The 26,657-nt window shown below is 49.6% G+C and overlaps 5 protein-coding genes across 6 annotated transcripts; 3 read left to right on the top strand and 2 right to left on the bottom strand.

Annotated features, from left to right (window-relative positions):
* The first annotated feature begins 296 nt into the window (after nucleotides 1–296).
* LOC137904387 (SH3-containing GRB2-like protein 3-interacting protein 1) lies at nucleotides 297–7,151 on the top strand. Its single transcript, XM_068748565.1, has 21 exons — nucleotides 297–306; nucleotides 1,574–1,637; nucleotides 1,763–1,808; nucleotides 2,190–2,246; nucleotides 2,446–2,503; nucleotides 2,616–2,800; nucleotides 2,904–2,915; nucleotides 3,284–3,295; nucleotides 3,550–3,574; nucleotides 3,657–3,720; nucleotides 3,800–3,870; nucleotides 3,961–4,035; nucleotides 4,110–4,910; nucleotides 5,025–5,158; nucleotides 5,242–5,380; nucleotides 5,747–5,858; nucleotides 5,948–6,103; nucleotides 6,178–6,513; nucleotides 6,655–6,719; nucleotides 6,863–7,027; nucleotides 7,129–7,151. The coding sequence occupies exons 1-21, from the start codon at nucleotides 297–299 to the stop codon at nucleotides 7,149–7,151; spliced, it is 2,610 nt and encodes an 869-aa protein (XP_068604666.1).
* Nucleotides 7,152–9,895: 2,744 nt separating this feature from the next.
* Nucleotides 9,896–10,975, top strand: dynlt5 (dynein light chain Tctex-type family member 5). Its single transcript, XM_068748367.1, has 4 exons — nucleotides 9,896–10,008; nucleotides 10,158–10,249; nucleotides 10,566–10,690; nucleotides 10,772–10,975. Exons 1-4 carry the CDS (start codon nucleotides 9,896–9,898, stop codon nucleotides 10,973–10,975), a joined length of 534 nt encoding a protein of 177 aa, XP_068604468.1.
* Nucleotides 10,976–12,595: 1,620 nt separating this feature from the next.
* Nucleotides 12,596–17,922, top strand: mier1b (mesoderm induction early response 1b, transcriptional regulator). Of its 2 annotated transcripts, none has more exons than XM_068748366.1 (13): nucleotides 12,596–12,626; nucleotides 13,393–13,417; nucleotides 13,931–14,079; nucleotides 14,315–14,506; nucleotides 14,594–14,723; nucleotides 14,821–14,888; nucleotides 15,041–15,113; nucleotides 15,200–15,351; nucleotides 15,479–15,560; nucleotides 15,653–15,747; nucleotides 16,033–16,079; nucleotides 16,333–16,460; nucleotides 16,549–17,922. In XM_068748366.1, the coding sequence occupies exons 1-13, from the start codon at nucleotides 12,618–12,620 to the stop codon at nucleotides 16,848–16,850; spliced, it is 1,452 nt and encodes a 483-aa protein (XP_068604467.1). In that variant the 5' UTR covers nucleotides 12,596–12,617; the 3' UTR covers nucleotides 16,851–17,922. The 2 variants fall into 2 exon arrangements, with proteins under 2 accessions (XP_068604467.1, XP_068604466.1); XM_068748365.1 differs by having other exon boundaries at nucleotides 15,952–16,079.
* A 227-nt stretch (nucleotides 17,923–18,149) lies between these two features.
* On the bottom strand, nucleotides 18,150–20,723 carry LOC137904447 (solute carrier family 35 member D2-like protein). Its single transcript, XM_068748628.1, has 12 exons — nucleotides 20,541–20,723; nucleotides 19,999–20,032; nucleotides 19,804–19,890; nucleotides 19,630–19,697; nucleotides 19,482–19,553; nucleotides 19,340–19,408; nucleotides 19,149–19,251; nucleotides 18,968–19,060; nucleotides 18,786–18,853; nucleotides 18,630–18,708; nucleotides 18,473–18,555; nucleotides 18,150–18,389 (listed from the first exon to the last, which is right to left on the bottom strand). Exons 1-12 carry the CDS (start codon nucleotides 20,714–20,716, stop codon nucleotides 18,239–18,241), a joined length of 1,083 nt encoding a protein of 360 aa, XP_068604729.1. The 5' UTR covers nucleotides 20,717–20,723; the 3' UTR covers nucleotides 18,150–18,238.
* Nucleotides 20,724–21,397: 674 nt separating this feature from the next.
* LOC137904272 (SERPINE1 mRNA-binding protein 1-like) lies at nucleotides 21,398–26,617 on the bottom strand. The gene is made up of 9 exons (XM_068748433.1): nucleotides 26,291–26,617; nucleotides 25,401–25,581; nucleotides 25,167–25,307; nucleotides 24,810–24,881; nucleotides 24,654–24,728; nucleotides 24,339–24,516; nucleotides 23,790–23,855; nucleotides 23,434–23,619; nucleotides 21,398–23,340 (listed from the first exon to the last, which is right to left on the bottom strand). The coding sequence occupies exons 1-9, from the start codon at nucleotides 26,556–26,558 to the stop codon at nucleotides 23,281–23,283; spliced, it is 1,227 nt and encodes a 408-aa protein (XP_068604534.1). The 5' UTR covers nucleotides 26,559–26,617; the 3' UTR covers nucleotides 21,398–23,280.
* Between the last annotated feature and the right edge of the window lie 40 nt (nucleotides 26,618–26,657).

Below are 26,657 nucleotides of genomic sequence, written 5' to 3'. Positions count from 1 at the left end.
CGTCCATGCACAGAGGACCCTCCTTCTCACCCCCCCCCCACCCCCCTACCCTCCGATCTGCTTCATATTCCTCCGGCGTCCCCTTCTCACTCCGCCGCTGCCGCCACCTTCCGAAGCCTTCCCCACCCCATCGCTCAGTGCGGGAGTCTGGGGGGTCGGGCCCTTTGGGGGTGGGGGGGTGGGGGGGGTGGGGGATCCAGCATCATGGGAGCCGTGCAGAATTCTCACTGGCTGGATCGGTCCATTCCTGCCTACCTGCTCCCTGGAGGACAAACGTAGGATGAAAATCTGCGATCATGATGCAAGGTAAGCCCCCCTGTGCGAGGCTTCTCCCTCCCATGTCCCACGTTGTCCCTGCGTCCTCCTCCCGTCCTCCTCCCGTCCCCGCCCGCTGGGTCCAGCGACGTGTTCCCTCTGGCCAGCGTGACGGTCGTGTGCGTGTTGATGTCCGTCACACACTGCGATGAAAGTGAAGCCCCCCCGAGGCGTGGATCTGCTAAAGGAGGTCCCTCTTGTTTGTGTGTTTACGCGTGTTAGTTGGACACTATACCTGTCCTCCAGCGCGCCGTTGCTTCTGCAAGCCTTAGACACAACCTCCTCCCAACGATGAGGAGCCGTCGTTGGGAGGAGGTGAATCCCAGCCTGACAGCTGCTGGGCCTGCATCATCCTGCTAACGTGGTCGTTAGCAAAAAGGCCTGCGAGCCAGCATGCTAGGACGCCGCACGCCGTTGACAAAGCTGCACTTAAATGTGTCTGACATGCTTCTTATGGGGGGTTTTGCTATTGGCTAGTTCGGCCCGGACGCACCGGCTCAGTTAGCCGCACTAGCACCAGGCATCATGGAATAAGGTGGATTAGCGGAATAATCCTAAATGTATGTGGCTAGCATTTGGGACGGGGTGATGTGTTCACAGCCCCGACTGTAAAGAGCTCGTCTCAGTCCCCGTGGGACGGCGTGAGCTACGTTAGCGTCACGGAACACCAGACAGTCAGAATGTTCAGCTTGAAGGTTGATTCGTACTAATAGCAGCTGCAGGAACATCCTCAAGCCGAGGCCCGATGACGGCAAACCCTCCGTTTTATTTCATATATATATTTCACGCTAATATAATGCATGACAAAGCGCTCTCCGTTTGTGCCGCTTCTTCCTCAGGTGAAGTTTGTGAGCAGGTTCCCAAAGTAAAACGACTTTTGGCTCGGCATTTCCGGTCGGTTTTCCCAGTCCTCCTGATCAGGACGCCGTTTGCTGCCAACCGCCGGTGCTCCGGGGGGTCTTGGCATCCTGTTTGGCTGAGAGGCTGCTACAGTAGACCCCCCCCCCCCCCTCTACAGACACACACACACACACTCGCTGATAAGCGGACGCATTGATCAGCCCTTCCTTGTGTTTTCTCTCCATTTTATTTATTGGGGAATGGGAAACTTCAGGCGATGAAATCCACGGAGCTTCGTCTCCCGAGTGGGTTCAGTCATTTTGACCAGCGTCTTGGAGTTGCTGTGTTTCCACAGGCTGTGATAAGAGCTGATAATTCCTCATGGCGTTTCCCCTCCCTCTTCTTCCATCCGCACCAGGACTGAAAAACCGAACAAGGAAAGCCCTGGGCTTACGGAGGAAAGACCGGCATCCAGACGCGACGTGAGTGACGCCATGCTTTTATTGTGAAGAAATAAGTTTTCACTTTTTTTTCTTTGAAAAAGGCCTCGAATCATTTTGAGAAGTTGCTCAGCTGGGATGGAATGTTTTCCTCTGACCTCCAACAGGAGCTCGCCTGACAGAGAAGGAAGCGGAAGTGGAAAGAGAGGAAGCGTGAGTTCATGTTTTACACCTTCAGGGACACAACGCTGTAATTTGTGTCGTCAATAGTTGTTTCTACGTGTTTAAAAGTAATTAGGGAATCGTAGTAATCCCCTAAAAGGTTCCTTCCACATCATCATAACATCACAACTATGGGCAATTTAGTGAAACCAATTTGCCTAATTTGCATGTTCTTGTCGGGAGGAAGCCGGAGAACCCTGGGAGAACCCACGCAGACACGGGGAGAACGCGCAAACTCTTCTTGCTGAGGCAACAGCGCTTACCACTGCGCCACCAACATAATTATTATCATTTGATACTTTAAGGGTTTTTGCCTTTCAGAGCTTCCTGGTTGTTCTCATCCTAACGTTCCGTTTTCTTGTTCTTTGCTAGAAGAAGGCCAATGGAGCGCCCAACGGGTTCTACGGCGAGATCGACTGGGACAGATACGTAAGTAGATGCTTGACCAAGTATCCGTGTTGCCGTGACAATCAGCGCTGCGTTAAAAGCTGAGTCAGCAGGAGCTGCAGCCGGAAAGTGTAACCGAGGAATCTGCTAAATCTGATCCGGGTGTCGTTCTCCGATTCGTCTGTTACCGCGGGCGACGAAGCAGAAGTGACCGTCGCCTCCCACCTCTTGTCTTTTCCAGGCCTCTCCCGACGTGGACGATGAGGGCTTCAGTGTCCGGCCCGGCGACGAGGGCGGCGGTATCCTTTTATTTTCATCCCGACCCAGAATCCGGCTGATCGTTTTTACGGTCGATCCAACGGGTCCCACTCATCCTGACCTTCCTACATTTCCTTGACGTCGGTTCGCCAGCTTCCAAAGGGAAGCACTTTTTCTCCTCCAGTGACTCGGAGGACGGGGAGCAGGAGGAGGAGGACAGCAAGAAGAAGTTCAAAATCAAGATCAAGCCTCTGGTGTCGGACAGCGCCAGGCGTTTCCCCCCATCCATGGACGAGCTGAAGGCCTCGGTGGGAGGCCTGGCGCTCTCCCCGTCTCTGGTGGGCGCCGCTGACCCGCTCACGTCACACACTCCTGCTCATCTTACATCATCCTCTCTGTGTTTGTCTTTTTTCTTCCGTCTCACCCGCCGTCTCCTCGCAGAAGAGAAGTCCAGTAAGTTCATTTCCACCTCTGAACGACTTGGAAACGCTTCCCCACTTCCTGTCACGATTCATTCCCTTTTTTTTTTAAAGACGTAACCCTTTTGTCTGCATGCAGTTCCAAAGCTTTTACCTGAGCCCGCCTCAGCACAACACACCCACACACACACAGCTGCGAACCTATTGATTGGTTGATTGATTGTCGGTGGGCTTTGCATGCTGATCTGCTCCATTCAGGCGATGCTGATGTCGTGTCGTGGTGCGAATAAGGACATGTGGTGTGTGTTTTTTTGTTTTGTTTTTTTGTCGTTGTCCATTTGACTGATTTGTCACTCACTCTCTGACCCAGGTCTGTTCTCTCTTCTTTTTTGCTGGTCTCAGAGACGCAGCCCGGTGAGTCTCTGTCGCCCCCTGCTGGCTGGTCTTTATTTTTATTTTTGAATCCGAAGCAGGAAGTTGAAAGGAAGCCCAGCAAAATAAGAGTTAAAAAAAAAAAATCAAGAAAAAAAATTCACAATTAGTTTGGTTAGATTCCTATATTTTAATAATTATTACATTCCATAATGGCGTACTTTTAGAACTGTCCTGAAGACAAACGGAAGTCAGAACTTTCATAATATGTTTTGTTTGATTTCTACCTTTGACAGGGGCAGATCAAAAGGAATTTGTCATGTAAGTATATGCGCCGTTGGGAAAGTGTCGCATCGCAGTGGAACGCATTCAGAGTTGACCTTTTGGGACTTTTGTCTCACAGGTGAGGAGATCGTCCGACCCAGACGGTCCACCCCTACGCCGAGCCCTGCGCCTGACACCCCAAGGTTTGTCCCGTCTGCTGGCCGACACCTCTGACTGAGGCGAATCCGTGTTTGAGCCTCTGATTGTTTCGCCCTCTTGCAGTGACAGGATGTCGCAGAATGTTCCCGCCTTTTTCGGGCTGCCTTCAGAAAGCAGACGCCCCAGATATGACGGTCTGTCCCATGTCGGTTAGGCTTTACATCAGTTAGCTGTCAGCACGGAATGCAGCAGGAGACTTACCTTTACCTTTATATATGTCCCAGTGGTTCCCGCAGACTTATGTGGACATTCCAGACCGCGCTCGGAATCCCTGCTGAGCAGAAGTTTCCCGACGGGCGGTGAGTTGCCACGATTTTACAGCATCGGATCCGTTTCAGCCATCTTTATTTCAGCTGTCATCCGCCGTTTGCAGCTCCTCCTCCGCTTCCTCCCAAAAACATTCCGTCCAGGAGCTGTTACGGATACCCTTCGGAGTATCCGGCTGATCTACCCAATGGAAGGGCAGCCCGTAGCTCCGCCCCCATCTACCTGAGCATCCTATCCCCCGCCCCGGAACCGGACGACGTGTTTGGCCCCACGGACACCAGCGAGGACACGTCGTGTCCCAGATGGGTTACGTTCAGCGAGGTCCGGCCTCCTCCGCCCGATGAACCCGCGCCCCCTCCTCCACCGGACTCGCCCCCTCCAGACACGCCCTCATCCACCCCCTCCACCCCGTGCCTCTCTCCGGGGCCGCCGCCAAACGAGCCTCCCCCTTCGCCTCCGCCGTTTTCTCCCGGCTCTCCTCCTCCCTTCGCTCCACCGGACTCCCCCCCCTCCATCGTGCTCGGACCTCCTCCTCCAGACGAACCGGCGCCTCCGCTGCCTCCAGACTTTTCTCCCTCGAATTCGCCTCCCCTATGCCTTGACGACGACGCAATCGACGAGGAGGTGCTGCGGTTTGCAAAGTACTGTTCCTCCCCCGCCCCGACCAGCCCTGTGCCCCCCCTGCCAGCAGAGTGGAGGCCTCCTCTGGCAGGAGTCCCATCTCCTTTGGTTCTGGGGAGCATCGGGGGGAAGAGGACCCCAGAGGGAGCGTACCTGAGAGATGACGCCCCGGACTTTGTAGGTTCACCGAGGGAGCTGGCGACGAGCTTCAGGGGCACGCCACCTCCCCTCCCCCCCACCACCTACAGGTCTATTATGTCCTCCCCAGGGCCGTACCCCGGCAGCAGTGAGTACTCCCTGCAGGACCGTTGTCTTGCCTTCATCGTTGACTAATTGATCGTTGTCCTCGACGGTTTGCATCAAAGGCTATGCTAACTGTCGACGCCGCTCTGTGCTGCAGGCCCCGCCTCTCCAGCTCGTCCAACCACACCTCAGTCTCGCGGCAGTCCGGCCCCCCCGCCTCCTCCTCCTCCTCCTCCTCCTCGACCGTCTTCACGTCCAAAGCTGCCCCCGGGGAGACCAATCACAGACCTGGTACGGTCTCCTTTAACCGTTCGCACCTGCGTTGTGCCGTTTTTTTTTTTGGTGAGGATTAAAACGTCTTTTGCTGTCTCTAGTCTCGGCCCTTCAGTCCGCCCGTTTCAGGCAGCCCGCCACCTTTTGCCCCCCTGGCCCGGGCGGAGAGCACCTCCTCCATCTCCTCCACCACGGCTTCCACTCCGACCTTGGGGAGGGACCTCAACATGCCCAGCGCAGGTAAACAATCCCACCAGGTCATCTCGCACCTTCGGTTTCTTCGCCCCCCCTTGCATTTCCATCTTCAGCCTTCGTCCTCACATCACCGTCTTGTCTCCTCCCTCTCCGTGTCCCTGCTCACCCAGACGCCTCGCACCCTCTGGTGTGGTTTGACCACGGCAGGTTCTTTCTGGCTTTCGAAGGTAAGCCGAGCCAGAGCACCTTGTCACCACCGCAGCGAACCACCTGCCCTCCTTTTCCCCCTGCAGCCCCGCCCACATCCCTTTCCTCCGAGTCCATCCCATCCTGCTCCCGCTCACCTAGAATGTCCGTTTGGAGTTTGTTTGGGGTTTTTTTTTTTTGGCGAGCGTTGTTTGCTTCCGACAGGATGCTCCAGAGGACCCAGCCCTCTCACCATGGGACCCCAGGAGACGCTGCCCGTGGCGGCCGCCTTCACGGAAACCATCAACGCTTACTTCAAAGGCGCAGATCCCACCAAGTAGGCCCTCTGCTTTACGAGCTTTACGGACCGGCTCACAGATGATGTGCAAACGAACGTTTGAGCCTCTCCTCGTCCCTCTGCCTCAGATGCGTTGTGAAGATCGTCGGCGAGATGGTGCTCTCCTTCCCCGCCGGCATCACCAGGCACTTCTCCAGCCAGCCGATTCAACCCGTCCTCACCTTCAGCATCAGCAACTGCAGCCGATTGGAGCAGGTCCTCCCTAATCCACAGCTGCTATGCACGTAAGGACAGCGTCTGCGCTCTCTCCGCTTTTCAGAATGCTTTGTGTCAAACGCGAGACTCTCTCACTCCTCAGCGATCCGGCGACGGACGGCGCCGACTCCAAGGAGTTCTGGGTGAACATGCCGAACCTGATGAGCCACCTGAAGAAAGTGGCGGAGCAGAAGCCTCAGGCGACGTACTACAACGTCGACATGATCAAGTATCAGGTCTCGGCGGCAGGGGTCCAGGCCACGCCTCTGAACCTGGCAGTGAGCTGGCGTGGCGACGCCGCCAGCACGGATCTCAGAATAGACTACAAGTACAACGCGGAGGCCATGGCCGCCCCGGTGCCGCTGCACGACGTCCTCTTCCTCGTTCCTGTGGACGGCGGCACGGCCAAACTCCAGGCGATGATCCCGCCTGCCACCTGGTAAGAACTCTGAGCGTTTGGGACCAGCTCAGGTGAAGAGACTCGCCATTTCCTACACCCTCAACCAATAGGATGAGCTCTTTGACATGAGGCGCGTGATCTCGTCATTCCCTCTGTAAGGCCCGTGTCCTTTTCTTCCAGGACTCAAGAGCAACAAACGATGCAGTGGAGAATCCCCAGTCTCTCTCATCGCTCTGAAAATGGAGGTAATTCTAATTTGAATTTATTCTATGACATCCTTTTTTTTTTTTTTGCATTGGCAGCATCTTTTTGAAAAAAAAAAAAAAAAAAGAAGCATGAATGAACAGAAACACGCATCAAGGATGCTGCGTCTGTGCCCCCCCCACAGGGGTGGGGGCTCTTCTGGGCCGGTTCCAGATGACACAGGGTCATTGCAGACCTTCCCAGCTGGCGGTCCAGTTCACCAGCGAGGGGAGTACCCTGTCAGGGTGCGACATCCAGCTGGTTGGAACCGGCTACCGGCTGTCGCTGATCAAGAAGAGATTTGCTGCAGGTACAGTTTGAGTGTCGGCGTCACGATTTGAACCAAATGGTAAACGCGCATGCATCTTAAGCCCCTCCCTTCTCTCTGACACGTTGAATTTTGCTTTGCAGGGAAATATTTGGCGGATAATTAGCGGTGCTGTTTGCGAATGGAACCAAAAGAATCAAAATGGCTCTTTGACTGTGAAGACTCGTCTGGATCCATCCCACGATTTCAAGAGGATTTAAAAGTGTAACCGAACACGGACACACAGGAAAACGTCTTAATCCGGAACAATTTCTGTGCTTTCATGGATTAAAAGGAAAACTGATGCTGATATTTATTTTAGCTACCGCTACATGAACTCGGCTCTTTGTGTGGGATTATATCTGTGCCTCAGTCAAAATCACACGATGGGGATTGTGTGCACAAGTAAAACCTTGTTTGTTCGCATGCACATAAAAGACACTGTAATCACGCGAAGAATTATTTAACTGGAGAGGAAATATGATATTTATTTTATGTTCGGTAAATGTGAGCATAACCAAAATGTCACAAACTCCTAATCTCAAATTCTTACATTTAAAATTGGTATAATCTATATTTCTACTTCAATACAGACCTTTATCTTTCCAGTATGGATGATAGCAAACATTTAATAATATTATAATAATTCCTCTTCAAGGTTTAATTGATGTGCTTGCAAACAAAAAGTGGTTACGCCCTCTAAATGCCCCATCCTGTGGTTGGGATTGAAGCCCGGTGATGTAATACTGTATTCTTTGTTTTTTAACATGTGCACCCTGAACATCTCATCTGATGCCATCTTTCCATGAATGCTCACACATTCCCTGCATCGCTCCTGCTGCTGCTTCCAACAGAACATTGAATTCTATTACAGAAAGAGCATGCAGAGTTGGCCATATGGAGCTTACAGCTTCAGATGTAAAAGGACCCGGGCTGGAGATGCCTTCAAATGCTGCTTCAGTTCAGAATGAATTTTACTTTAATCGATGCAGAGCGAAGAAATGAAATGCTTTCAAGAAGACGGAACTATTCCCTGTGTCCTGTTTGAGTTTATTACATTTCCACCCTGTTCAAATAAATGTTTTATTGTTTTCTAATAGCAATATTTAAAAAGTTAAGTGTAAAAAGTGTACATAAAAGCTGCGTTTCAAATATCTCTCTGGGCATACGGACGTGTCTGTGATCGTCTCTTGGTTTATTGATGCCGGAACTCATCGCGCATTAGGCTGTGTATGCGACACCTCCGCTCGTCATCCGTTTGTTTTACATGTCGGTTTCTTGTGCAAAAAAAAAAAAAAGATTACTGTTGAAGACTAACGATGCAGCATGAAATCTACGTTTTTCTGTCACCAGTCTCATCAATGCAGTAGCGTTTTACCCATTTCCAAAACAGGTCACAGTTTGTGTGCTACAATAGAATCATGCTATGAGAGGAAGATCTTTTTGCCTCAGATTTCCAATCTCTGTTTTTGCTGTCGTTGCACCATCAGAATCCCATTGTCAATAAATTTGTCAGATATTCATAGATCTTTCCATCCCATTATATAGGTGTTTGATATTCTCCTGTGTTTGACTTTCACAAACAACACACACCTTAAATGTAACATGTCGATGTGTTTCGGGTTGAGTCACAGTTTGGACCTGGCAGTGATTTTTTGTTTTAATCATATTCAACATGTTTATTTATTATTATTTGATTGAGATTAACAGCGTGTATGTCAATAATAATGCTTAAGGTTTTGTTTTTTTGCCTTATTTTCGAGCTAAGTCCTCCAATAAGGGTGTGTGTGTGTGTGTGTGTGTGTGTGTGTGTGGGGGGGGGGTTCTGGGTTCTGTGCATTTCTTTTTTTGTACAACTGTATGGCTGTTTGTTCCTTCACTCCATTAGACACAGAATATGCAAACCTTTCATGTAAATTTCCCATCCAAAGATTTTGAAAGTAAATATATGAACAAATCAATATAATGTAATACCTGTTTTACTTGGTAATAAAGAAGAGGAGATATGAGATATTTAGCTCCCTCTTGTTTGTTCAAACAAATAAAAGAAGACATCAGGGATGATAGCCAGACTGTAAAAAGATCAATGTACATTTCAATATACAATAAATCTCCAAAGGATTGCTGCAATTTAACGCAATTTAAAATCTCTGCAGTGGCTACCTGGTTTATTATTGATTTTTTAAATGATTTTATTAGGTTATAAGACACAGTATGGCTTTGTATTAAACTATAGCTCATAAATGTGTCTGGTTTATGAGCCAGGAAGGTCTGTCAGACATCTGGCTCTTCTCATTTAACTATTCCTCACAGCAGAACTAAAACTTTAATTTTTATAAGCATAAAATAATACTATATAATAATGATTGTTATAATTATAATTATTTTGCCTTATTGGCATTTATTTCACTGAAACTTTTTATAGAAGTATTAGTGTTCCTATTTTTCTCATTACTTCTTTGCTGGTGTTATCATATATTATTCCTCTAGAGAGTTATTATTGATGTTTTCGACGTCATTTTAGCGTGTTTTGATTTTTTGTGCTTTATAAATAAAGTTTGATCGATTGAAGACGCGAGCCTTTAACTTTTGTAGGATTGGGCCCTGTGTAACCGGAAGCGCTCGTGCGTGGAAACACCTTCCGCTGATTGGCGGCCGAGGGTAACCATGACAACAGGACGCTTGACTCGGTTTAACAAATCGAGTTATACCGACCTCTCCGCGTTCCTGTATTATCTATACTATTTATGCTACTATTTAAAGTTAGCCGAAACAGTAACCTAACTTTGAATTAATATTTTAAACGTGTTTTTATCACCCTTGGGTTAGCGACTGCATGCTAAAGGTTAGCATCCTGTATTGGAAGCTGTCATGTCGGATCTGCACAAAGACAAACCCCACAGAAGGGAGAGGAGGGCCAGCAAGGCCCTCTCAGACGCAAGCCATGGCTTCAGAGGTAAAGAGACGACTGGCAGAACTAAGGAGTGAGTATCTTTATTAACAGAGACAATTCTCAGTGTAGCACGTTCGGTCCAAACCTGTCTGTTTGTGTGTAAATCAGTCGGGCATGCGTGATCGTATCACGGTCCTCTTTTTGCATCTTCTTAAATCGAAACGTGTTTTTTTTTTCCAGCCCTATCAGCACCGTGTCCTACATAGACGAGCTCGGACACAGCGATGACAACGCTAGGATGGTCACAACAATGGAGAACACTTACCAGCTGGGTGAGACAACATTCAAACACCTGCTGCACCCGATCATCTCCATTGATCACGATCACATCATCAGACAAGGTTTAAATCAACAGTGAATTTATTGAAGTGTAATCTGATGACCGAATTATCATTTTCAGGTAGCAGGTTAGCCTCAAACATCAAAAGAATCTTGCTAAATGCTGATTTAGGTCCTTGGAGGAGCAGAAATACATTAAATCAGTCTAATCCTCAAAGCTCAAATCAAATCATCAGAATTTTGCTCACTAATTATTACGTATGATTTAAAACTTACTTGCCCTGGTTTTGTCTTCTTTTTGGACCTCAGGACCGACCAAACGCTTCCCTGTCCCTGCTGTCACAGACATACTGAAGGACGTACTTACCAGTTACCTCCAGCAGGAGAAATATGAAGCAGAATGGTCTCAAAAAATCACCAAGACAACATGCGAGGTAAATGAATCTGACAAACCCATTCATGAGGCACCTTTCATAGTAGAATGAGTGAACTCAGCGTTCGGGTTTCCTCTCCAGGTTATCAGAGCCCGCGTGAAGGACCTCATGATTCCCAGATATAAGACCGTTGTCTTGGTCCACATCGGCCAGCTCACGGGACAAAGCATGCAAATCAGCAGCCGCTGCTTGTGGGACGCGTCCAACGACACTTTCGCCTCGTACTCCTTCAAGAACAGCTCTTTGTTCGGTTTGGCGACTGTTTACGCCGTTTACTTTGAGTGACTAAAAGGATCAGGAAAAACAAGACTCTTTGGTTTGTGCATTTTAAAAAAGCCTTTTAGTATATCAAGAACAAATAAAATGCTAAAAAGATTTTGTAACCAAATGTCATGGTGAGTTTTTATTGTTGCAAAATCACAATGTTCTAAAAAAAATCGGACAACTGAACGGCAGATTGAAGATCGCCACCGATGGGAATTCGCCTCTAGCAGAGCATGGAGAGGTCGGCCCTTCGACAGCCGACTTCGCAGCACGCCGACATGACAGCCTGCTCTTGGTCTCGTCGATGGCGGCCCATCGGCCGCACCGCCTCTGTCTTCGGTTTTGGTTCTCTGCTACCTAGAAAGACGCAGCCTTTCGTTACCAGAAGGCAGAATTGTTGCTTTTTGTATTTGCTCGTAAATGTATTCACTTGCCTCGCAAAGTCTTCTCGTCTGCCATCAGTCTTCTCCACCTCGACCCCCCACAGGTGAACACCACAGCCCGAAGCAACGCCCGACCGCACAGCCTCAGTGGGTTTGTGTTATCGTGGGTCCGAACCTGTGCTACGCACAACAAGCACAGCAGCAGCAGCGCAGGCAGGAGGAGGAGGGATCTCATGTCGGTTGTTGTCAGGAGACGCCTGCTCTGACCAAGCCTTTTATGTAGAGCGTCATGGTTGTCTCGCCGTGCGTTATCTTCGGTAATCATCGTGTGCTTTTAACAACGGATGTCGATCCAGCCATTCAGGATATGTGTGGGAATCTAGGTCATCGTTTGGATCACTGATTGACTACGTTTTCGTAAATGTTAAAAGGAAGAATTGCTCTTTCAATGTCTAAAAGGTTTGTGAGGGGTTTTATTGCCATGGATTTAGTAAAGTGTTGCCTAATGGACTGCTGGACGTGCGTCTTACAACAAAAATGAGTTGATGGCTGTCTCCATAGCAACATAATGGAGTGTGTGCCTATTATCATGAACGCAAATCAGTGATTCAGAGAAGAGACACTTGCATTAACCGGTAGACTTGTCAAATTGAACTCGTTATAGAAGGTCAAAATGGTCATTACCGGCGTGAAGATCGGAGCCATGCTTACATGATACAATCAAAATACCATTTGTAATATAAATGTATGTTTAGCAAAGAAAGTCGTATTGACATATAAAACTTTAAGTGGTTTTGGTTGGGAATGGCTTTTGACTAAAATCAGTGCTAAAGGTTGGACAAGACAACTTTGAAGAATAACTTACTTTTCAAAGATACATAAAATGCAATGTGTCTGCATTATCTCATATAATATGTTTCCATATATATAGATTTTTATTATAATCTTGATCTAGTTGAGGTTTCCGCGTCAGGATATTATTATATTGATCCTCCACTTCATATTTTTCAAATTTGGTGTCAATTAGAGGAAAAACATATCAAATAATAATAAAAATCTAAAATATCCTGGATTAAATTAATCTTAAAATTACTTAGGCATAAAATGTTATCAACGCGGTAAAAACTCCACATCAAAATAGTTTTTAACTTAAATGTTTCGCTAAAACAAACATCCTTACTTCCTCCGCCACGCTGCTGAGATCGCATTTCCTGTACAATGTTGGTGGGCGGGGCGTTACATCCCCTGACCTGTGACGTATTTCCTGCAGGATTGCGAACATGGCGGAGGTAAAGAAAGTGAAATAAATATTAACAAAACATAAATTAGTGTCGCATGATTTCTTATTAAATTAATTGTGTACATTGCTGGCTTATTGCAGTGTTTATATACAAAATTATAATTCAACAGTCTGTGATGTTCAATATTAGGCCTTTCTTGACGCCGGGATGTTTTGTAAACTTCGTATTTAGCTAACATTAGCTACTGATGGAGGCTAGCTACGTTAGCGATATTACTTGGCGGTTTTCTTAAAAATCACTTTAACTATTCGTATTCAAGTTTTTAATTAGGCATGTGGTGATAAACCCACGGCTAAACGTATTTTGTGTGGTGATATAAGGATTAACTTCCAGGTTCTCGATACGAAGCGTGAATTTGACGCGTTAGCTAAATATGTAACGCAGGAGATTTAATAGTTAGCATCTAATTTGCAATGTACGCTAATTAACCTAGCGAGAACTCTCCTGTTTAGTTAACTGGCTCAGCGTAAAGCGCTGCGCTCATGTTATTGATAGTTCGGGGTTAGAAGCTGCTTCTTCTTCTGCACAGTTGAGGATATTTTTCACCACTTCTTTGTTTCTTGTCTTCTTAACTGCGCGCTTTTTCCGCGCTGAATTAATTCCCTGTCACGGTAACTATAATATGCTGAGTCATACACAGCAGCAGACAGCGTTTATAATTGTATATATGCTTTTTTTTAAATGACATAATTGCCTCTGAAGCTGTTCCTTACCGTATTTATTTATATTTATATCTATCTTTTCTTTTTTCCAGCCCTCCCTCGGGAAATCGAGCCCAGGTACCCAAAGTCTGTGCTTTTTGTTGTTGTTGTTGTTTATGGGTATATGATATATTTTTTAAGCCTTTTGTACGACATCTGTGTAAACTAAAATATGAAGCATGTTAAACATCATAAAAGATGAGTTTAGAGAACTTCTTTTAAAATATCAAATAGTTATAATTTGATCAAATAAATTTTTTAATGGTTATTCATTTGAAGCATTTTCAGATTCAATTTTAATATATGTATATTGGCGACAGTAAATTAGGTTTAAAAAAAAGGCTTATTTTGAAGCAAGTCCCATGGAAATAATGTTTTGATGTATTTATTCAGTGTGATAAAATCTTTATTAAATAATGAGACAATGTGGATTTATAATCTGCTATCAGTCCCGGCGATATCTCTGGATTTAAGTCTATGAGTCGGATCAGGAGAGAACATAAAAGTGTTGGCCTGGTTGCCAAACTAAAATGACCGGCTCATAAATGACATCAAGTTTTCGATCACTTTGTTATCCTTCGTGGTCCCCAGGAGGCTCAGCTGCTTCCGATGACCGTGACTTCGACCCGTCAGCTGACATGCTCGTCCACGACTACGATGATGAACGCACCCTGGAGGAAGAGGAAATGTTGGAGGCTTCGGACGAGACCAACGCCACTGAGATTGAAGATCTTGCACGCGTGGGTTTCGTGCTCGGAGCATGTTCACCTCCGACGAGGAGGTTCTGTTTTTGACGCCGTTTGGAGGCTTTAAAAAACAAAAAAAAACCTGATTTGGTCGCTCCTATCTGGCAGCGTGTTTGCTGTTTATATTTACACGTCACAGTCTTCGTCTCGGGAACTAACGGCGGGTCTCAAATCCGAGTTTTGCATTCTCTTCTTTAGATTTAGTCTAAAGCGATGTTTCTATCGACAGGAGGGCGAGATGCCCATTCACGAGCTGCTGAACATGTACGGCTACGGGGGCGGCTCACCGCAAGATGAGGAGGAAGAAGAGTTAGAAGAACCAGAGGAGGAGGAGGAGGAGGAGGACGAAGAGGACGAGGAAGAGGACCTGGAGGACAACGATGACAGCAGCAGGAGCACCGAGGAACTGAAAAGAAGCGAGGTGTGTCGGCGCTTCAGCCTCTGAAATGTGGTTTCCTTCGCCGTCGCGGCTCCAGATTCTGCATTCGGCCTCTTCGTGTGCGTTCAGGGCGACGGCGCCAAGAACTCGTCGGGGCAGTCCGACGAGGCCCAGGGGACCTCTGAGGGTCGCACGCGTCCCGTCCGACCCCTCGGCACAGCAGAGCTCATTCGGCCCCAGAAGCTGAAGTACTTTGAAAGTATGTCGTCCAAGTTTTTATTTTTTTATTTTTTCCCGTCGCTTCATCTTGTTGCCCAAATCACGCGATTGCCTGTTTAGCATTGATTGTGTCTCAGGTAATAACGACGGCGAGGAGGAGTCGGATGAAGACGAAGACTATGTTCCGTCTGAAGACTGGAAAAAGGTGCGTTTAAGAGCCTTCACGTCATCCGTGCGCTGGTTTTTAGTTTTCTGTTTGAGACGAGCCTGATTTTATATTTGCATAAACTTTATTCGTTAATTATCAGCCCCCCGTCGACGCTCGGTTTAACCACGTCTTCACTCCCCCCCCGACAGGAAATCATGGTGGGCTCCATGTATCAGGCAGAAACCCCTGCAGGCCTTTGTAAATATCAAGACAACGAAAAAGGTGAGCCCAAGAGCCCCAAATCTGTTTACGCTTTCTGCGTCCGGGAGGGGTGGGAGTGAAACGGCCGAACGTTTGCCGCCCTTCAGCGTACGAGAACGACGACCAGCTGCTGTGGAACCCCGAGTGTCTCCCCGAAGGAAAAGTCGTGGACTTTCTGACGGAGGCCTCGAGGCGGACCGGAGAGGAGAAGGGAGTGGACGCCATCCCGGAGGGGTCCCACATCAAAGACAACGAACAGGTAGGACGCCAACGTTGGACCAAGACGGGGTAGCTTCGGCGCTCGGTCGCCCGAGACGGGTGAGAGAGAGAGAGAGAGGCTTCTCACACAGGAACGTTCTTTTTCTCTCCCCCTCGTTTCCCCGCAGGCTCTGTACGAACTGGTGAAATGCGACTTTGACACGGAGGAAGCTCTGAGGAGACTGAGGTTTAACGTAAAAGCAGCCAGAGGTGACTTCAGCCTCCCGTTTCCTCGCCGCCGCCGCCGCCGCCGCCGCCGCCGCCGGGCCGCCAGCCAGACTAAACTCTTCTCTCCGTTGCAGAGGAGCTCTCCGTCTGGACCGAGGAGGAATGTAGAAACTTTGAGCAGGGACTAAAAGCTTACGGGAAAGACTTTCATTTAATTCAGGCCAACAAGGTGAGCGACGGGGTTCCGCCGCCATTTCGATAACGTTAGCACCGTCCTGTCGTTGCGAATTTAATTGTCTTGATTGCGTTTCCAGACAAATCGAATGTCATAGTTGTTCAGTTTCTTGAGACGATGATGATGATGATGATGATGATGGTGATGATGATGATGATAATAATGGTGATTTCATGTCTGCTGAATTAAATCTTTCAGGTGAGAACTAGGTCTGTAGGAGAATGTGTGGCCTTTTATTACATGTGGAAGAAGTCTGAGCGTTATGATTTCTTTGCACAGCAAACCAGGCTGGGGAAAAGGAAATACAACCTTCACCCCGGTGTCACGTAAGTCGTCCTCAGCGCAGCCCTCCACGCCGATCGTACGCATTTGATCGAAACGGAAGCTACGTGACCGTTTCGGGGGGGGGGGGGGGTCGTTTTTATCCAATCTCCGAAATGTCACTATTTCGAACCGCGGGCGAAAATAATCAAACTTGCCGATGTGACGGGATTCTGACGAGAAAAGCGCGACTGTCGTCTAAAAAGTGTAAAAACCCGAATTAGATTTTAACGGCTCGCCTGCCGCTGTGTTCATCAGAGACTACATGGACAGACTGCTGGACGAAACGGAGAGCGCGACGTCCAGCAGGGCGGCGTCGCCTCCTCCCACCACCTCCAGCAGCAGCGCCAGCCACTCGGAGAGGGAAGACGGCAGCAGCCAGAACGGTCAGACCCCCCCGAGACGAGGACGCCGTCTCGCCGTCTCTCCGTCTGGCCGTCTCTAACCCGCGTTTCTTCCTCTGCTCTCCGACAGGCATCGGGAGCCACCCGGCGGACGTCCCTCAGCCGCTCCCATCCAATCAAGTCAAAGCTGAGTCGGTTCAGTCCAACGGACCCGCCCACCCGGTCGTTGAAGCCCCTCCTCCCATTCCGGACAATAACTCCAACGGCTGCAGCCAACCGAGCGCGCCCAGCCACGACCGGAACGGTTCCCTGGAGCCTCCGGCGGATCTGACGGACGCGGCGGCGCAGGAAGTGCCCGCCAAGCGATGCAGGATGGAGGCGGAACCGTTGGGCCAAAGCGAGCTGGAACCAACCAGAACGCAGGAGAACTGAAGGATTCAGAGAGTTGACCAATAGATGCTCAGCTGGGGTGGAGACATCGCCCCCCCCCACCTCTGCTTACCGCTTGATGAGCAATGACTCGTCTACAGTGAGGTCAAAGGTCACTGAAGATCATACCTTGAAGAACACAGCCAACCAAACTGCAGCTGCCCCCCCCCCCCTCCCCCGCCTCCTCATGCTGACTACCTGAAAGGCTCATCCAAAGTACCGCCATCTTTCTACCCACCCACTTTAGGAAAGTGACAAAAACAAACATTTGCCAAGTATTTCCTGTTCCTGTTTGGACTCTGAGGAAACAAACAAATCGACTGCGATATTTTTTTTACACGAGAGATATTTATATTTTTGAACAAATATAAACTATGATGGGTAAACGCCGGTTCCGGTTCTAGATCATTATTATGTGCTGAAGTTGTTAAACCGAGTCGAAGCGAGGCGACCGCGGCGAGGAAGGCCGGTTCGATCCAAAACCCAGCAGAATCACATCGGCTCCATTTCCGGTCCCGCTCTGGCCTCGCGATCCCGATTAATAAGCCGACGGGTTTGGTCCCGGGTTTGTTTGTGAATGTCCCGTTGAAGAGCTCTATTTTTGGATTCTCTTGCTCGGCGCTTTGCTTTGTTTTAACGTGACCTTTGATGTAAAGTTTGTATAGATTTCTTACCTACATTGTTTTTTTTTTGTTTTGATAACTGTTGATCTGTATTTTCTCGGCTTCCTCGCAGGCGGCGCTTTTTGTTCAGAAGTCTCTTCGAGCGTGTCGCTCCGAGGTGGACGTGATTTTTTTTAAACGTAGCCATTCCTGCTCCGTTTAAAAGCCTCCTGGGAGCGTTTCGGCGCTGCTCGCCTTCGCTTTAACAAGAACCGCCGCAGAGTCGGACGTTCGGACCCAACACTCGCGTGGTTTTCTCCACCGCGGCTTCGAACCCGACGCCTTCGAGCTACGTTCGTCTTGAATCATGTCTTTTTTTTTTTTTTCCTCTGTAAATGAATAAACGAGAAGTGTATTCCAAGACTGGTTATGAATGGAATTAACATATTTAATTAATAAACGTATTAATAAAGCTGAGTCGTTCAGAGTTTTCTGAATGTGTTCAAAGCACTAAAAGGTTATTTTCCACTTCCTGTTCACGGCGGCATCGAAACGGAGGAAGAGGAACCTGAGCTTCATCTCAGCTCAAAGTGGTTTGAAGCAAAGATTTAATAACTTAACATGAAAGTTGTATTAAAACAAAACAAAAACGACAGATCAATGAAAACAACCTTTTTGTAGACACAAAATTTAATGTACAGGAAAACATTTTAACGTGTGTAAAAAGACACAGAACATGAAAAGCTGTGGACCATCCGGGTTCTTCAGCGCCGGGCCGGGGGCGCCGTTTTACGCCTTTTCTGTTAAATTTGATGCAAATGTCAGTAACAGGAAAAAAAACGGATTCATGCAGAAAGGTTCCGATCGATCGATCGATCTGTTCCTACTTGTTTGCTCCTGAGTGAAGGCGATGTAAGAGTAAACCAGGCTCCCAGCAATGCTGCAGGAAATAAACATGACATCGGTTTCCCTCCCCCCCCCCCCCCCCCCACACACACACACTTCATATGGCGCCGGTCTTACCTGATATTCAGCCCTACGAAGTTCAACCAGGTGAAGATGTAGCCTCCGCCGAACGCCATTCCTACGTAGGTCACCAGGATGTTCTGCGGGAGCGTCAAAGAGAGAGTCACGATGCGAGTCATCGGCCCGCGGCGGGGGGGGGGGGGGGGGGGCGCACCTTAATGCATCCCACGATGGAGGTGGTGAGGGCGGAGTTGTACTGCGTGCTCAGCAGGATGGAGTACGTCAAAACGAATCTGCAAGAGCATCGGGGGGGGGGGGGGAGTGAGGCGCGGGAGACGGGCAGCTCGTAAACAACGGCTCCAGAGTTTACCCCAGAACGCAGGAGAGCACGAACTGCACAACAAACAGCTGATCGGCCCATCCGTCGTACGCCAGCGCCTGCACACACACACGCACACGCACACGCACACACGCACACACACACACACACACACACACACTCAGCACGGGCTAACGCCGATGCTAAATTATAAATGTTTATAAAAAGCTCACCATCTGGAAGTCTCCCGAGTAGCAGGCGTAGGCCGCAGTGGGGAGAAGCATAATTAAAGCATTGTAGTAGAGGAGCCCGTATTTGCCCAGCTCCTACGGGAACAGCAGCGGGGGGGGGGGGGGGGTTAGGGCGCAAAGAGACGATAAAGGGGCAGGAGGTTCGATCAGACGCTTCGCCCACCTTGGAATCAAGTTTCTGCTTCGCAAACGCCCCGCTGGCCGCCGTCAGGACGTTGTTCAGCGTTATGAAGACGTAGCCTTCCAGGTCAAAGGTTAAATCGGCGCTGCGAGATGTCAAAACGTTCTGCAGCGTGAGACGCTGCTGCTGCTCGCGTCGCCTGGAATCCCCTCGGTCGCGCGAGGTCGTCCTACCTGGCAGCGACAAAGGCGCCGACGATCATGGCGAACACCGTGGCTTTAATCGGCGTGGAGAAGGACTTCCTGCGAGGAGAACGGAAGTCCCGTCACTCACGGGCGGGAACGAGAGCGTCGCCGTGACGTCAAGGGAACTCACTTCAGGAGGATTCCTTCAAACGCCATCGTAAGAACGATGGAAAACCGCCTCAGCACAGTAAACATGGGCAAACTGGGGGACAAAGCAGGGCGGGGTTCATTAAAGGGGAGGTGCCTAGGATCACAGGAAGTTGTTGCCACGCTCTAACTTGAGTCGCTGCGTCCCGAACAGGCCCGATATCTGATTCCCGACGTACAGCAGAGGCAGAGGAAACATCTGGAGAGACACACACACGCACACGCACACACACACACACACACACACACACGTTCCCGCCATCGCTTCTCTTACGTCAAACGACGAGTCGGATTCAGACGCTCACCTTGCGCGGGATGCTCAAATCCATATCCGGGAAGGAGATCACGCCCGACGTCTTCCCGATCCTCAGGACCACGACCGTCGCCAGCATCTGCAGAGGGAGGAGCCGAGACGTAGCAAGAAGCACGGCGGGCGATTTTAAACGTTAACGGAATATTTGAGACCCCCCCCCCCCACCGCCAGGAGAGACTAAACTTACTTGGCCGATTCCGACACACGTCGATGACGGAAATCTGTAAAGCATTACGAGTAAGAACAAAGAAGGTGAGTCGGTGATTGAAAGGATCGACCTCTGATAATAGTTCTGCAGAATTGGAGAATAAATCACACAAGGAGTCATTTGGTTTTTTTGGGCCAAATGAATGAAATAAACTATTTATTTTGTAGTAATAATAATAATAGTAAAATAGTAAAGAAGCTGATCATTTGTTTGATAAATAATTCCATTTCATGGTGACTTTTACGACCCAGTGAGAGTTTTAGCAGGTCTACGTTGAAAAGTAATGAAACGCATTTTCATTAACTTGGGTTGACTCCTTGACATGAGTCAATTACCGGACAGGTCCAGGCACTAATATAGCCAAAATATTCCACCATTTTGTCAAACATTATGGCAAATACCTAAAATATGACAAAATGTAAACCCTTAAATACCAAGGAAGATAAATCCCGTTTATTCGGAGCTCCTACGTCACCGGGACGAACTTTGAACTCAGTGAACTTTGAACCTTAATTCCTCACCTGTAGCTACTGAGGACGCTTTTGTTGACGACGACGATAAGAAAAGAACTGACTCCGTAGAATCCCGCCGCCAGGAGCTTCTTCCACGCGGAGGCGCCACCGGGAGGAACTCCCGTTTCAACCGGCCTCCCGAAGCCGCCGCGTTCAACGCGACGACGCTCACGAGCCTCCGCCATGGTTTGATACGTCCGCGGAGCCTGGGAGTACTGCGCATGCGTACCAGCCTTCCGGCTCTGTCGGCGACACCGGAAATGGAGAGACGTGCATCATCTTGATTGAAATGTTTACTTTTTAGCGTACCGGAAGTGTAGCCGCGTTATCTGAGAAGACGTTTTAAAAAATACTTTGAAAGTTCTACTTCTGATTTACTGAATAAAGAATAATAATAAAAAAATAGAACTGATGAATTACCTGATCGTCTTCATTTCTTATCTGCTGGATGCGTATGTTTGGTTCTTGGGCAAAGGAAGAACCGATTAAATGTCGGGCTATGGTTGTATTCATGAATATTAACACATTTTTGCACCTCATTACAGTATTTAAAATAAGTAATTTTTCTCTGTTATTTGTGTTTGAGAAAAAAAGTGCACCAGAAAAAAAACCCAATATGATGTAAACAAAGTATCATGAAAAACTAACGAACAGGTTGAGTTACGCCACAGAAGCCCTCCAAGACATACTCCACTCTCAATACGCGTAACTATGACGATTTCTTTTTTTTTAACGTCCTAAACAGCAACAGCATTTACTTCAGTACTTGTTTGTTGTGTGCAGAAAGTTGTTTGTGTTCCTGAAATGACATCAACCACCACAATCAAGCAAACTCCAATTTACAAGAAAAAAATAAAAAGACACACACAGACACACAAAAAAATAAGCAAATCGCACAATGGTTGCACGTTGAGTTCCAGAAACTAAACGGACCGTTTCCTCCCTCCTTGATTTGTTCCCATCAGGAGGTAAAAGAGGTAAAACAAAAAAACCAGAGCAGGAAAATGACTGATTTTAATATTTAGTTCTGTTTAAGTTCTCATCGTTTTGGGCGGGCCGTGGCTGGTGCCGAGGAACTTCACAGGAATCTGTAAGAAATAAACATTAAAACCTTGATGAAATGTGGAATTTATTTTAGCTAGCTGTCCCTAACAAACCAGCAAACCCAACTCTGGTGTGTTCGGGGGTCCTTACTTTCTGTGGTAACTTGGAGCGTTGCTTTGACCACAGCTGCATATTAAATGAACCGCCCGCCACAGCACATTCGTTTTCACTTTAAAATCACAGAATGGATTTTTTAACAACCCAACAGTCACTGGCGGGCACATTTGAACTTTCAGAACGGGGATGTTTTGCAGAGTTTCACCGTCATGTGGCTCAAACAGTCCTACGAGGAAAACCGCTCCAGCCATCTGTGTCAGAGCATCGCGAGCACGTCTGTACAGAACTCAGCATGTAAAGCCCGCAATTCACCCCCCCCCCCCCCCCAACCCCCCCACCCCTGGATTCACAGACACAGGTGGCTGAAAGCGCCGTTAGCTTACGTTACATTCTAGAGCTCAGGTTTGTTCCACAATGAAATTTCTTCCAGAATAAAAGAAACAAAACAAACAAACAAAAAATGGTGCTGCTGCACGAATAAAATAAAACGGCAAATATGGTAAGGGGGGGACACACAATCATCGGAGGACTGGTGCCGATAAAAGCAAGTGCTTTGAGATCGGAGACGTTACAGATACTGTAAGAGCGAGACATTCTCTCCTCGACTCGACAGACGGGAACCTGCACAGCGTTCAAAGTGGAGAAATACTTCAATCCCAAGTAATTAGCTTTCATATTCACACACCCAACATCACACTCTGCTGCACACACACGCACACGCACGCGCACACACACACACACACACACACACACACAAAAGAAATGCTTAGTGGTCCTGAAATTACAAGTAGTACAGTCCGTATGATCTACAAGGACCAGCCTAGATACACATTGGGCCCTGGGACACCCTGAAAACACAGGTAGCACATCTGGAATGGGGGGGGGGGGGTTACGAAGCGTCACTAAGCACTGGTCCACTCAAAAAAATTAAACAAACAGGAAAAAAAAAAAAAGAAAGAAAAGGAAATGAGGCATTTACTTCCACTGCACAACTAGCAGAAAAACACCAAGCTTTAGTAGTAAGTCACTTTACCCGGTTACCCATCCTGAAGTTGCGCCTCGCAGAGGGATGGGTAGTCAGGACCGGAGGAGTAACACTTTAAACGCGCGTGGAGATAAGCTAGCGCGGCGGCTTTTCTATGTAGTGTGGTGCTACCACGTCAGTGTGTGTGTTGCTGGGAGGGCAGGAACTCCAGCCAAAAGTCTGTTTTAGAGCCCGGAATGCGGAGCTGAAGTCACGAGAGGGGGGGGGGGGGGGGGGCGGACACACTTCAACCGAATGTCAGAAATGATTTCAAGCAGCTCAAAAACATAATATCAATGCAGAATGAAAAACTTTCATGTTCCTAAATACAAAACTTCAGTGTATCAAGAGGTCCCTTCCCTCTTTTTTTTTTGTCTTTTGTTCTCCTTTAAAACAGGTCAAATGTTCGTCCTGGGGGGGTGGGGGGGGGGGGGGTGAGTGGCGTGGGATGACAGTCGTCTAAAATATTTTTTCCCGCTTTGTTTTCTTATATAGACGTGGTAAGCATGCAAGCCTCGTAGAGGAGGAGCCCGGAAGGGCTGACGGGTGGAGGAAGAGGGGCGCCTAGGCCAGGGCTGGGAAGGCCTCAGGATCGTCCACGTTGGGGGCCGACACTCCGCTGGCCTGGAGTGGGATGGGGGGGGGGGGCAAACACAAGAACCGGCATCAGGATTAAAGCGCCCACGTAAAAGCCGGGACGGCGGCTTTCATCGCTACCTTTTCGGAGCGTCCTCCGCCGCGTGCCGTCCTGCTGCCTCCCCCGCCGCGGCCTCCCCTGCCTCCGCGGGCTCCGCCGCGCCCGCGGCCGGGGCGCCCCAGGTCTCCGAAGTTGATCTCCAGCTGGGATGTGATGTCGTTGGCCGGTTTGCGGAAGTGGTGGTCGGCGGCGTCGTCGGGGTTGGCCTGCCGGGAGGGGGGGGGGATTGGGACAGAGTGAATACGCGTCCGTCGCACCGCTAGCGCCATTAGACGCTAACAGCACAGAGAAACCAATCTAAATAATCAATAGAGTGTTGGATGAAACAGGAGTGTGTGTGTGTGTGCGTGTGTGTGTGTGTGTGTGCGTGCTGCACCTTGCTGTACAGAGTGTGTGTCTCCGGTTCGGTCTCTGCGGCGTCAATCAAAGCCCCAACGGGCCTCTGAAACGAAAAGACGGCAGGAGGTCAGCGTCTGAATGGCAACGCCACTTCCCACGAGCGATTCATGTTGAATCCAATCACTGCCGTTTCCATGACGGCGAGGTCTGGGCGAGAATGAATGCGTCGCCGCTCGGAGGCGTGGCTAAACATCTCCAAATGCAATCGTTTACTTTCTGCAGCGTGAAACCCGAAGCTCGTCATGGCAACACCCGGCGGATCTCGGGTTGTAGCTGAAAGCTGAACATTTTACAGCGTGCTAACGTTAGCACGCCGCTGCCTGAGAGCTGAACCCTCCATGGAGTGACATCACTTTTGGAGGCGGGGTCGACTCCTTCATTTGACGTCACGCAGCAAAACAACCAGCGGCTAACGCTGGAACCCGGTCAGAGATCATCCGTTAAAGTTCCGACAGCTAGAACATGGCGAGGAGGAGGAGGAAGAGGAGGAGGAGGAAGAGGAGGAGAAGGAGGTCGCAGCACTCACGTCTTCGCTCTTGGACTTGTGCAGCACGTATCCCTTCTTCCACTGGCTGTCGGCTCCTTCGTTGGGCTTGCGGATGTTGAACTCGACCTTGGTGCGCTCCTTGTCCTGCATGGCCTTCCACTCGTCCAGGGTCATCTCTTTGGGGCCTTCGACTTTAACCTCTTCCACCTCGTTCTCCCTGGGGGGGGAGGGGGGCAGACGATGAAGCATTTCCCAACCTCAAACCAGCCAACCGGCCTCTCAGCCGTTGACCAGGCTTTCCCACAACTGTCAGCAAAACATCCAATCATCAGCCGGCGCTAAACGGATACTCACTTGTTCTCGGATCCGGCGGGCGCGTTTTCCTCTCCCTCTGGGACCGTCTCGGGAGCGGCGGTCTGTTCAGCCTCACTGCGAGCAAACACACCCCGTAAACACACGCTACGCGCTACACGCTTTCATCTGCGCCGCGCGGCGTTTTGGCTAACTCGCCTCACTTCATCCTTCACGCTGGCCCAGTTGTTTGAGCTGCTTCCAGCCCGCCGCTCCTCGCCTTTCTGGTTGCTGGGACAAAAAAAAACAAAAACAAAAACAAACACACGATGATGTCAGAAGAAGAAGAAGAAGAAGAAGAAAATCAGAATAATTCCACAGATCAAACGGCGTCCGTGAGAGAAGGTAAACGGCCGCTTTTGACATGTGAACCCGGTGTGATTAACCGCAATAAAACGGCATAAATAAATCGATCAGCGGCGCATAAAGGCGCCGTTTCAGGCGCCTCCTGGTCCCGCCGACCTTTGCGGATCCGAGGCCGCCCCGAAGATTCGACGCGCTTCGCTGGTTCCTTACGATTTGTCGCTGCTGCTGCGTCTGTCGAATTCTCGTTTCCCGCGGGAGTCAAAGCCATCTCCTCGGCCCATGCCCCGCCCTCTCCCGCCACGGCCACCCCTGCCGCCGCCACGCCCTCGCGGGGGCCTGTCTCCGGGGGGCCTGGAGGAAATTAGAGTACAGTAATTGATTAATTACCGCATTAGCCCCAAATGATGATGCGATCGGTTCAGCCTCTTTAAGCGGGCGACTCACTTGTCTGCAGAGAACTCGCCCCCTCCCTCGGGCTTGTCCTCGGCGGGCTTCTCGAAGCGGCGCTCACGAGGAGGTCGCCGATCCGGCCTCTTATCCCCAGGTCGGCCGTCGCCCTGCCCGCCCTGATGCTGGGGGCCGGGCTGGCCCTGCTGGTCCGGTCTCCTGCCCACCCGCCGGATACCTGGAAACCCACAAGATGTTTCCAGCGTTCATTAACTCGGCAAATTCTACATGCAGAATAACTGGAGGAGGTTTGGGATTCCGATTGAGAGTCATGTCAAACATTAGTCAATAAAAAAATCCAAAACAAACGGATCTTCAGGCCAGTTTTTCTTTTTATATACGTACGGTCTACCTCTACTATTTGAGATAAATGGTGGCCTTGAGACTATTTTCTCCTCTGGTTGCAGACAACTGCGTTGGCGGAGGGATACACTCCGCGTGCCTTGCTGTCATTTCTTACTTTTTCCTCTCCAAACTTCCCTCAGAATCATTTTCGACTCCAGGCTGAAACGCTGCTCCCTCCCTCGCTTTGGGATACAACTCGGCTAGTTTTAACTCAAGGTAGATAAATTAATATGAACCCAACAAAGGAATAGTTCTCCCGCTACGCAGGTGAAGATCCATCCCCCCCTTCGCATCGCTGAGCCCGCAGCTTCTTAATGGAGGTGCGTCAGGCGGTAAAAAGCGGCGCGTCCTCCCGACGGGTTCGGCTCCACCTCCCGCGGGATGCTGATGGGAGCGAGCGGACCTTCGCAGGGAGGACGCGCCGGAGCCGCGTCCGCTCAGCCCGGGCTGAGAGCTCGCCCTCACGCCGTTTCGCGCTGTCAAGCAGCGGCTAACGCGAAGCTAACGCGATAGCCGGAATGTAAACACGCACCCGCTTTTACCTTCTTTCTTGGGGGGGACAGGCGCCTGAGACTCCTCCTTCTTATCCAGCAGCGGGTTCTTCCTGTCCTTCTGCGACTCCTTCTTCGGCTGCTTGGCGGCTTGAGCGGCGGTCTTGGCGGACCCGGCGGCGGCGGCGGCGGCGGCCCCCTCCTTCTTCTTGCATTCCGCCGCTTTCAGGATCTCGAACGGGTCGGACTCGTCGTCCAGCAGCTGATCGAACCGGTTGGTCACGACGCAGCCGAAGCCTTCTTGCAGATGTCCGGGCATGATGGCCGCCCCTTCAGCGGGATTCACCTCCGATTCTACGAGGCTTGATGCGAACAATTCGCGGGATATTTGCTCACAAGATGGCTGGGAGAGATGCCC

Source organism: Brachionichthys hirsutus, chromosome 15, assembly GCF_040956055.1.
Source record: "Brachionichthys hirsutus isolate HB-005 chromosome 15, CSIRO-AGI_Bhir_v1, whole genome shotgun sequence".
Classification (NCBI taxonomy): Eukaryota; Metazoa; Chordata; class Actinopteri; order Lophiiformes; family Brachionichthyidae; genus Brachionichthys; species Brachionichthys hirsutus.
Note: the sequence above shows the minus strand (reverse complement) of the source record. Positions and strands in the feature narration are given on the sequence as shown.